Source organism: Porites lutea, chromosome 5 (assembly GCF_958299795.1).
Source record: "Porites lutea chromosome 5, jaPorLute2.1, whole genome shotgun sequence".
NCBI lineage: Eukaryota > Metazoa > Cnidaria > Anthozoa > Scleractinia > Poritidae > Porites > Porites lutea.
In genome coordinates this window covers 4,334,913-4,346,699 of record NC_133205.1, presented here as the reverse complement: position 1 = coordinate 4,346,699, position 11,787 = coordinate 4,334,913, and the positions used below count along the sequence as shown (strand labels likewise).

General features: G+C 40.3%; 1 protein-coding gene across 1 annotated transcript; it reads right to left on the bottom strand.

The window, feature by feature from the left end:
* Positions 1 to 8,383, bottom strand: LOC140936419 (protein mono-ADP-ribosyltransferase TIPARP-like). Its single transcript, XM_073385885.1, has 6 exons — positions 7,578 to 8,383; positions 5,744 to 5,966; positions 5,386 to 5,566; positions 4,406 to 4,623; positions 2,627 to 2,854; positions 1 to 916 (listed from the first exon to the last, which is right to left on the bottom strand). Exons 1-6 carry the CDS (start codon positions 8,326 to 8,328, stop codon positions 496 to 498), a joined length of 2,022 nt encoding a protein of 673 aa, XP_073241986.1. The 5' UTR covers positions 8,329 to 8,383; the 3' UTR covers positions 1 to 495.
* Between the last annotated feature and the right edge of the window lie 3,404 nt (positions 8,384 to 11,787).

Sequence of the window (11,787 nt, the reverse complement as noted above, 5' to 3'; positions counted from 1 at the left end):
GTATAACTATGACTATCACTCTGGACCCTGGTCACTCTACTCACATAAGTTTTGCTCTTAGGTTTTTTAGTGATCATGGTGAAAAATAGTTGTCTGACTTCACCTCATATCACAGTCTTATTTTTTCGTGAAATGGCCATTTCAGTTTTCCTTCATCAACCTCGTATGCATAATGGAGTGGTTCAGTATTGAGAACCGCGAAAAACTGAACCTTGAAATGTATAAAGGCCGGCGATTGGAGCTTTGATAAAATGTATATATATGCACACCCTCTGGCCGGTTTGAACTTAACTCTCACAACGCATATAAATTCAGGTTTTTTGTCTTCTTCAGTGATAGATACCATAGAAAATAACATCTGACCAGTAATGGTAAGCTTGCAGAACCAACCGACCTATCGGAAAGTCAGAAACTTGTGTTACTTCAAAATATAGCAAGGATATATGAGACGGCAAACCAAAAGAAGTTCCATATTGTACTTGTTGGTTAAACTCTTTAAATAATGTCATATGTTATGAGATAGGCAGGATAACACTGTTCGTCATTAAAAATGACAAAAATCGATGGGCTTGATTCATTATCAACGCATGAATCATAGAGATCACTCGCGGGATTGCCAGGGTCTTTTAAAGGAGGTCGATGGAGTGATTCATCTCCTTGCTTAAACTCTCCGGTTAACACTCGAGCAAGGAACATAAATCTTGTCATTCCACTGCAGTAGTTGTTACTATATGAGGCTTTGACAGCAAAGTAGCTTCCTTTACCGTATTTTGTGCCGTTTTTGCCGTGACACCTGTGGTCAAAATTGTGCTTGCAGATGGCGTCAATGACATCTGAACTGGTGCCGTGGAAAAGGAGCCTCTCCACATTATCGTTGTCGGAGACTTTAAGTATATTCTTGATTTGGTCTCTCTTCCTGAAAATACATCCACCGTATACAATTTGTAAATGGAACGAACTCATTACAGTTAAATTCAGTTGAATTTAATGAAATTGCGGAATAAACTGTGGGGTTTTGGAGAGGACTAAGGGCTATACATATACATTTGCATGACTTTAATTGCCGCATTCAGAAATGTTTCAGGATTTATTACATTTTAGATATTCAGACACACATCAGCTAATCCAGGAACGGTTATTCGGTTGAAGTATTCCGACATTTAAGATTCCGGCTTCAAAGTTCCTGGAAACGCGTTCAAACGGTTTTTATTTCGTATTCATGCATCTGCATCTAGCAGCAAAACGAATCCAGACACCAAAAGATAGTTTAAAAAATTTAAAAAATCTTCTCTAGTGGATACCTCGTCTGGTACTCAAGGGAGACTTTCAAGGCCGAAAGACATGAAAAATAAACGTTTTGACCAAGGAAAAACTGAAATTAAGTGGTAAGAAAGTGCCTTTATAGCTTTCAAGGACCACGTGGTGGAAGTGGATTGCAACTTTTTTATTTCATAAGTAGGTTAAGTATGATTTGGATATAATCGTCAGATATGTCGCAAAGTCAGACACTGCGACATTTATTACGTATTCTACAGACTACTATCAACGACTCACTTTAGAAAGCTGGTTTCCTAACTTAGAGCAAACGCCACTGAATCGTAGTTACCAGCACCGTACAAACGACTTATTAACGGAATCAAGCAAAACTAACTTCGAGAGAACGACTGAACAACTAACGATTTGACCTACAATAAACGACTGTTTAACTGTGAAAATAGACAAACTATTTGAAACGCACCAATGGTATTACGAGTCTTCATTAATGGAGAATAACATCACGGCTTAACTGACAGACTACCAATAACATCACGACTTAATTTACCAATGAGGGGTCAATTTAATAAAACCTTTACAGTCGTAATTTACAAGTGTAGCTATTGTTTTAGGGTCCTAAAACAATAGCTAAACCAGTAAATTACACTTGTAAAAGTTTTATTAAATTGATCCCAGGTCAATAACCAAAGTTTAATACCATCAACTGACGTGATACAACTCACTTTGACTTTGAAGATGACTACCACACAGGTTGTGGAACCTGTGAAAACGTCAGTCACTGTCAACAACAACAGTCCTATTCAGGACCTTGTTCGCCTGGACAATATACTTAACCTACTTATAAAATGAATCCAGGGTTCAAACCTTTCACAACTTGTTTACTTGTTATCAAAAAGGAATTAGGCCACCATTTCAAGTTCAACTTTTGTGCCGTCGAAAAATCTCTTTTTAATTTTCTTTCAGAGTTTATAATGATAAAAAATGATGAGTGAGGATAGCTAGCTCTTATTTCAGCTCACTCTTGACCGAATTAATAAATGTGAATTGACTTTGACAATAGTCCGTACGGTAAAAGACCCAAGCTACAATTGTACGTGATAATGGACGCAACAACTCCCAACAATGTTGCGTCCCTTTTGCACGGGGCTGAAAGTTTGACCGGAGGTTTTAAACTTTGCGCAACAACTCCCAACAACACGAAACAACAGTCATGCAACAGGATGTGCAAACGGACGCAATATGTAACATTTTTGATCCAACAATGTTTAGAGTTGTTGGCCTACAATGTTGCATCCGATTGCCTGGGGCTTAAGAATATAGAACTTAAGTCTTGTTTATACATTTACTATACCTTTTGTATCTCTCATTTAAGAAAGCATTCTTTATTTTCTCGATCACAGTTATCTTTGCCTTGGTTTTTAAGACTGTTTTATGAAACTGCGTTTCCACCTTTTTGAACTCTTCACTGTCTGCTGGCAGGGGGATTCGTTTGAAGGTATTGTCATGGCCCATGAGACGTCTGCTGATGGCTTGAACAATGTTAGAGACCCTGGGAAATGAGTTAAATAGGCTGAAAAAACTGCAAAATGGAAGAAAAAAACCGCAAGGTTATTACTTTGTTTGCCTTAATTGTATCAAGCGTCAGTATTTTATAGGGTGGTCAGTTTTGGACATCGAAAAACACGAACTGCATGGGAGTTGACTACACTGGTGCCATAAAAACTGCGTGTATTCAGTCAACGGTTTCTTTTGAAAACGAGATGTCCGTCTTTTAGAGGCAATTAAAGGAGTAAAGAAAGGCAGGGACCAACTCTAGGTGTCCTTTTTGGCGACGTGTCCGTCTCATAGATAGTCACCTTAAACAACTAAACAAAGGCAGGGACCAGTTCTAGGTGCCCGTTTCATCGAGATGTCCGCCTTTATATGAGAGTCAACTAAACGGAGTAAAGAAAGGCAGGCAGTCTAGATGTCATAGCGAGATATCCGTTGAAAAAAAGTTGACTGTATCTGTCACTCTTCCAACAATCAATATGATCTGGACTATTTAATTTGGTAAAAATATGGAGGTAAAATAAAAAAAACTCATCAATTTTCAATAACCCATTTGCAGCCGTACATCAGCTAGCCTCCCACGCAGACGTTCTTAAGGTTTCGTGGGATGAGAGAAACAGACAGCTCAGGCATCATCGTAAATCGAAATTCTCAATTTAAATGATATACCATATAATAGGTAGGCTACGAGTAGTCCCCCATTTTTTTTCAGGGATAGTAGAGCAAGCGAAACGCGAGCGCGCGTGAAAATCACCCCACGCGAGAAAAGGCGACACACGGCGGCGTGTCGCCTTTTCTCGCGTGGGGTGATTTTCACGCGCGCTCGAGTTTCGCTCGCCCTACTATCCCTGAGGAAAAATGGGGGACTACTCGTAGCCTATGTAATAGGAAATTAACGATGCACGTTGACAATGTGAAGAAAATTTACGTTACACAAAATCAACGCGAATTTTCCAAAAGTTTGGTTTATATACATCAGTGAATTAACGCGAAATTTTCGAAAACGATGTGCGCCTAACTTAATTGATCAATTATTTTACGCGAATTTGCTGCAATACAAACTTCTCAACATACATATCTAAAGGAAAAAACAGCAGCATTTCCAGTCATTGTTGTCTCATTGTTATCATGTTATTTCTCCGTAATTGGATCTAGAGAGGGATTGCTCCCTTGGATCCTGGCATTTTCCTATGCCTCGGAAGGAAGAACTGTCAAATAGTGACTCCGAGGCGTTGATAGAGAAACTATTAGCAGAGGAGGTTTTGTTATTGAAAAGGTGCTGTAAAACAACAATGATGTAGAATAGTGTGATTTAAATTAACATCGACGTAAATTAAAATGCATTAAATTAACGCCATTTAAACAAAAATCGCGTTAATAAAGTGCATCGTTAATTTCCTACACTGAATAATGTAATTTCCTGGTTTGTGCTATTCCAGCGCATTCCTTACTCTCCAGCTATTGTTCTACGTGACATAGCCATACAAGCACATACCAGCAGAGCTTAACTAACGAAGTTCCGCATCCCCTTCCGGCCCATGGATTTAAAAATGGAAATAACAAACCTACGGAACCTGACCTTGTACGGGAATGATCAGGAAGCTCTGACTCAGCAACAAACTGTGGTCTTCTTCTGACACTTCTCTCGGTCCGGTAACTGGGATCCATATTCCTTTGACGCATCGACTTCTCATAGAATGTTATCATGTATTTGCGCCCGTTTATGTGGAAGAAGTAAAATCGTTCTTCGTTAAGATAGTCAGCCTCTATGTTTTCTTGTGCCATCTCACGTGAGATCTAAAAGCACAACACAAAATTTGCGTTATGATATTAAAAAGAATTTTGCGTCCAGACCTAATTTGTAAGTGTAATTCTTGACACGAATGGCGGACAGAAATAAAATCTTCCGCCAGGGGTTTTCTCTCCTTTATCCTACTTTCAAGAATATTTTTAAAAAATTTAAATAAGTGAAACGAAATAACACATTGATAAAAGGATCAGCACTATCCAAAGTCTTGTGTAAAACATGAAGTGAAATTAAACCGTTTAGCTGTTCTTTGTATGATAACTATTTTTTTGGCCACACCGATGACGATTTTAAATAGCCACCATAATAGATCCACCTTTTCCTTGAAAAATGTCAATCAAAATTTATATCGAAACAATGGAGAATATAACAATTGATTCGTGATAATGAACCCAAAATGTTACGAAATAGTTGTTGTCAATTTAATGTCAGTTTAATCCTAGAGCTTAAAAGATAGCAAACATGCCTTTTTAAAGCAGACAGGGTGCTTCCTCCTCATGACAAGGAGAAATAAACTGGGAAGAAAAATGTTATCAGATCAATTCTGGCAAGTCACGTGACCCACCTGACAAGTTAAGTGGGTAACGTTGTTACTCACCCCTTGCACTCCCAGATCTGAATACTAGATGAGATGAGAAGTAGAATAATAGAATAAGGTTGCTACTTCACACTTCATTAAATAGCAACCATGTTATTTAAACTGCCAGTTTCGTACCAACAATAGATATTGAAAAAAGTTCGACAGAACTTACTTTTCCATCGTATTCTTTCCATCCATTATCGTCTTTCCAGTACCAAATCCATTTCGTGGCCAATCTTTTACCAGGCGCCTGGATGTAAGACGGCGTGGACAGCCGGCGGAGTGAACCCGTGGCAGATTCGTACTGGATAGTCATGTTTTCAAAGTTTATTGTAACACTAACTTCTCCCTGGCTTTGATTTAAAAGAAAGTGCAAACTAAGTTTCTTGTGAAATTAAGTCAAAACGGGTCAGAAAAATCGACATTTACGGACAATGTGGGGCAAGCAAAACATCCAATTAACGCGCCTGCACTCATATTATGTGCTAACGGTTTACTATGACTGTATTCCTCAACAGACAACACCTTACCCTGGCGTGAAATCAACCAGTCGCACCTCCAGTTTTTCCACGTCACAATAATACTTTTCAATGCCAACATTAACTTCAGGACTTAGGCTTGTCCAGGCATCGGTGGTTGACTTTCGAAACTGCCAACAGTAAGGCAACGGACAGTGCTTGTACAAGCAATTGGCACGCATTGTACATTTACCAAGAGGAGCGTCGGGGCAGATTATTGTTTCCGCCTTATTTCCTTAAATGAAAAAAAAAAAGACATTTGGTTGATGGCTAAGTAGGTGTAGGTCTCCACGGTTAAATCTCTGAAGCCTCACCAATACTGAGTTTAATTCTTAACCCTTTTCGACCCTAGCTAGAAACGAGAAAAAAAAAACTCTAAAGCAATATTTTTTTATAACACTTTTTCCAAAGTGTCCACCTTAGTAATCCCGAAAGGTCTAAACCAGTTGTGGAGTTAAAAACGGTTTTGCATTAAAATCGATTGGAGCAAATAGCCTTCGCTCTCTGACGCAGGTAATAAATAAAAATTAAGGAAGTCAACTAAGGAAACTAAGTAGGTGTGCCGACGAAGTCTTTGAGCCCTACCTTCTCATGACCCTGCTTCATTTTATTTGGCACATTGAATAAAGTATTTGTCATCAAAGTATTAGGTTGTTTTAAAGAAATTAACGCATGGAGACCGAGCAGCGCCAACGTTCATACCCTGTTCGAGGTTTCTGGACTAGAAAACGCCCTAGCCAAGACATCAAAGTGTGAAATTGTACCCTATTCAATCTGTATTCAAGACTTTTTGAGGATAAATAAGGATGTGCGCCCCTTGCACCGGGTTTAGCAGTCTATTACCCAACCCTGAGCACCCAGGCAAATCTCTAGCCTCGGCCCCAGTTGATCAAAAGGTGGATAGTGCTGATTTATCCAGTGGATAGCGCAATCCAGCGTCTGAACAACTGGGGCCAGGACTTTTGCTGTGGGATCCCCTTTACTCGTTGATAGCTTCTATCAGCGCTTGCGACACCCTCCATCGCCGATCACTCGATTGAGTGATCAGAAAACGATTTTTTTTAATTATCCGCCGTGGGGCCTCAGTAGATTGGTTATGAAAGGCAAGAAAGAGCGAATGAAAAAGGATAGTATATACCAGGTCTTTAAACAAACATCTGAACCAACAAAGGGTGGTCTTATATAGCTATCAATGTTATGCCCGGGGGGGGGGGGGGGGCACGGGATCGTGCTTTCCATCTTCTTAAATTGGTTCCTTTAACAACCATCGTTCCTCTTTATTGATGTGATTGTAAACAAATACTTTCACATCAATCTGCAGCAAGAGGAACAATAATAACTTCAAGACAAGAACCAAGATCAACTTTGACACTGTCGAAATTGAAATGAAATCAGTCTCGATTCTTTGAAAATCTGGAACGCTTGTACATGTCAGAGTGGTAATATTTTCAGGTTTGTGAATTCATCACCCGAGTTCAAGTTATTAAAGAAAACAAAATCAAATTGAAGCTTGTTTTGGAGGTTTTATGAGTAAAGTAAATTTATTTAAAGAGAGGAGAGCTCGCCACTACCGTGGACCGGTGCAGCGCCAGCTATGATCCCGGGTATGATGCAAGCACATATTCTTTACCTCATTCGGATTGAAATTCCCGCTCTGTTGGGTAACTTTGAACTCAAAACCTTATTCTGAGATGGGGAACTTTGAATTGAAATCTTATCCCAAGGGTTGGGAAGTTTGACCCCAAATATTTGTTTTTGACTGATCAAAGTTCCCCACCCTATCCCGTAGTCCCCCGGCCCCTTTGCTCGGGCATAACATTGATAGCTGCAAGCATTACATACAAACCGGCTGTTAAGTTTTTGGAGTTAAATCCCAGCTTAGCCTGTTTACGACGACGCCAAGCCAGAATAACCAGAAAAAAGGACGCAGCTCCAACAATGAGTGCAATTACGCCACGTACGGGAGATTGCGAGTTGCTCCTGATGAGTGCAGAGGCAGGGAGTGAATCTGATGTGGCAACACGAAATCCATTCAGTACGGAGGAAGCACTACTGACGAACAACCAAGAGACGAAAGAAACAGCTGAACTTGCCTTTGAGGCAACCAACACAAGAAAGAGACATGTCAAGCGCACTCCAGCGAAAAAAACGGAAATCAGCCAAAAACAAAGGAAAATTAGATTGTGCATTAAGATCATCCCTTGCTTGAAAACTAGCCACAGACCAAGCCGCGTCACAGAGTAAATTATCATCATTATTCTCCAGTAGTAAGGTCGAAAGTGATAGGCGAATTCAATTGCTAACGTGGTCATCAGCAACATCACTGCAGCATTGAAGCCCACTACCAAAGCATACCCGACTGAAGAATGAGCACTCCAGCGATCCAAAACGTCTTGAATGGACTTTTTACGCTCTAAGTAACCCTTGCGGAGCGAAACAGAGGATCCATTAATCTTTTCGTAGGCAAAGTTCACAACCGCGATGACCTTGAAATATTGCTGCTTCCAAATGAACAAAATTGGAGCTGCAATTGAATGGACAATGTTTAGTGATTTCCTCCAAACGCTTAAAGTAGAGGAACTGTAATTCTTAGTCATGGCTCTGGCCGTGTGAGGGCTCAGAACTTCTTCCGCAAATGCTTTGCTTTTCTCTGTTCACCTAGCTCGGGTGCTGGATGGCCGTATGCTCGATGGCGTGACGCGAAAACTGTTTCTCAGAATTCCGGAAACGGAAATGTGCCTTGCAGAAGCGGAAGTGACAGGTTCCTGTGGAAATTCTTATTTTTAAATTGGCTTTACAACGACGCCGTTTATACAAGCGCCCCCATTCGGATTAACGCTCCCCTTTTGGCATAAAATATAAAACTAGTGATAATTGCAAATTAGGAGAGTATGTGTGATTGGGAGGGTGGGTGGGGGTAGTGGGTAGAAGTTGTTAGGGGGTGCAAAACTTGATGAGCTGGTAAGATTGAGAAATCAAAAGCAAGCATTTTTATCAGTATGAATATCAGCAGCTCTCTTTATCAGTGTTATTGCTTATCATCCTACTTTACAATTCGTTATTATTCAATTTTTCCTCAAAAATGCAAGAGCGTCCTGTATTTTTTGACACTAACTTTACTTACTGACTATGATCCAGACATTCTTTTGCACAGCAGAATGTTCAATAAAATTGGCTAAAAATTGGGCTACGGAAAATTAAAATAATCTGAAAAGTTCATCGATTAAGGTGTCAAAGCGCCGTCGTGTATGACTTTAAACCCCAGTTGCGTGACACTGCACTAACACAACCTAATTACCTACTCAGCACTGTTGTTCAAATACACTGACGCACCCGAAATTGGACTTCTTGTATAATTTTCAAAAATGGTGACCACAAAAAGCGAATACAACGCTGTAAATAGCTTTTAAAAGCGAAAAAATGTATTAAATTACAAATACAGTGTGCAGAACACATTGTTCACATAATATCTACATATCCGATTATCTTAGGATGGAGCTTTTCCTATTAAAAAAAATAAACTTTAAAATTGAAAACAGTGGGAGCAACGATCCCGAGGGGGTACTCATGGGAATTCTTGGTGGGGCTGTGCCGCCCGGTTCTCCAAATCCTAACCCTAGCTATTTCAGACCATGTAATTTTCCACACCCGTTTTCAGACCTGGCCTTTGGACAGAAATTATGTTATCATTACTTAGATTAGAGCGCAAACAAAAAATTCTTCAAATCCGGTTCCAATTCGCATATTTCTCTTTCTTTCTTACTCATTTGGAATTGAAACGATAAATACGTTCATACACTCCCGTAGTTCCCTCGAAAACCATACCCGACTCCAGACCAAAATGGGCAAAGTGTATACTCGTTTTCAGACCAAAACGGCGCAAAAACCCTACCCGATGGGACGACGCATGGGAGTAACCACCCCGGGAAAACGACAAAAAAAAACCCTGTAAAAAACACAAACTCGTCAATGTTTCATCTGTGAACGAGTGTCACAAAATAGATACCTGTTCCGTCAGTTCCTGGGCGAGAAAAACTAAACACATGCAGGAGCCCATCACATGAGATCGAGGCAAAATGAGCCAGCCAGCCAGCCAGTCCAAGATGGCACCCAAACTGTGAAATCGAATGGCATCCAGAACGCTACCCACGGGATCTCCCATGGAACTAGAATAGTAAGCGTTCTCCTTCGTCGTCGTCGAACACAATAAACACCCGCTTTAGAACTAGACGTAATCTTAGATTAGTGGTTGCGTTTACATTTTTGTTATAATAGTAGCTTAATCTGAGCTTAATACCTCCAAAAATTAAGGACGCGTGGCCAAATTCAGAATTTAAAATGCCAGTATTCATCCCCCCCCCTTTCAAGTAAGCCGCAGAAAGCTTTATTTGTTGACAAATAGAAGCTTTCACCTCTCGCGTAACTCAGCGTAACTGCGTCGACAAAGGAGACGCTTCCTAATTGAGTCGTTGGCTGTTCTGTGTGTTCGTAGGCGGCCTGTGCAGTTCCATGCGCAAGAATCGAGAAAAGAGGTTGTCGGAGTGTCGGTTCCAAATCTGCGCCATTTTGAAACGTCAAAATAGCATGTCATCCAGCATGCCGAGCGCCCCATGCGTCATTTGCTATGTTTGCGTTATAAATGAAATTTCTGCCGAAGAGGTTTCATTTGAATGGAAAAACTAGAGGATTTCTTTCAAAAGTAATTTCGTGTGAGAAACCAACTACGGCACATAACTCAGTGTAGGACGAAACGGATTAAGATGCTTTAGGGGAATCGGCGACGAACTATAATCTAGGATTACTGCGATTAAGGGTGTGTTCCTTTCGGTAAATCCAAAAACGGATTTTAGATCTAAGAACGGATTTCGCGTTCCTTTCGACAAATCCAAATCCGGATTTTTGATCTGGTGAATCCTTTTTGAAAAAGGATTCATTGGATTTGAAATCCGAAGAATCCAAATCCAGATTAACGGATTAGTGATCTACGCTGTTCCATTCACAGTGGATCCGAAATTAGTCAGATGATCCAGCGGTATTTCCAGTTGAAGTATTCCGATAGAGGCCGTAGAGTTTCCTCGTTGCTGTCATTTGCCGCAAAACATCTGAAAACACGAGACGACTGTTCCTGGTACGTTAAAATATCCATATATATACTAACCATTTGTCTCTAAAGATTGCTTGAAATCAGAAATAAGTTAAAGTAACAAATGAACTGCTATCTGACTACAAACTCGCTTGTAGACGCGACAGGCACTCGATCGTGTTACATAAAAAAATCCGAGCTACGGAACTGGATCAAACTGGCCGACATTCTTTAGATAATTTTCAATTTTAATGCGCTTCTTTCTTTGTCTGTTTTATATGTTCCATCGTCGCTATTCGAACTGTCGACCACTAAACTCTGCACAGTATAATCCCATAATTTAATATTTATTTTCGTGCGTACATCTTCAAAATCCCACGGTACGCCCCTGAGCACGTCATTTCTTGAGAGGCTGTCATGCATATTGCACGCGTTGGTGAAAGGTCACCAAGGTTACAAATCCAATTTCGGATTTCACGTTCCTTTCGACCGCAAAATCTGGCAAATCTAGGATCAAAAATCCGTTTTTGGATTCGCCGAAAGGAACACACCCTAAATCTACGATTAAACAGAGCCTTCCCGTGGCCGAGAATATGATCACATGAGATCGAGGCCAAATGTGCCAGCCAGTCCAAGATGGCGTCCAAACTGTGAAATCCAGGGGACAGGAATAGTATGCGTTTCCCTTCGTCAAACGCAATAATTATGACATAATACCAAATCTTGTCAATTCTCCTTTCTGAATATACGCCAACAGTACATTTATGCTGAAAGATAAGTTCTTCTTTTTCAGTTTTTGTTTTTAATGTTGAAGCTTTCGTTTATTTGAAACTAAGGTATCTGGTTGAGGCTGGAATTCTGAAGAATAAAATGAGCGCCCCCGTTCAACACTGCGACTAACGCTCCCGAATTAACCTATAACTCTCCCCTCCCATGTGGCAAAAAAAAATAAATTAGCGTCCTGGGTGCTACT

What these genes read in the sequence shown, in the direction of transcription:
- LOC140936419 (XM_073385885.1), bottom strand. Translation starts at nt 8,328, where the DNA reads ATGACTAAGAATTACAGTTCCTCTACTTTAAGCGTTTGGAGGAAATCA. An exon ending in CTGGTTGATTTCACGCCAGG is followed by an intron (nt 5,567 to 5,743) that starts GTAAGGTGTTGT and finishes TTTAAATCAAAG; the next exon opens with CCAGGGAGAAGTTAGTGTTA. An exon ending in GGAAAGAATACGATGGAAAA is followed by an intron (nt 4,624 to 5,385) that starts GTAAGTTCTGTC and finishes TTGTGCTTTTAG; the next exon opens with ATCTCACGTGAGATGGCACA.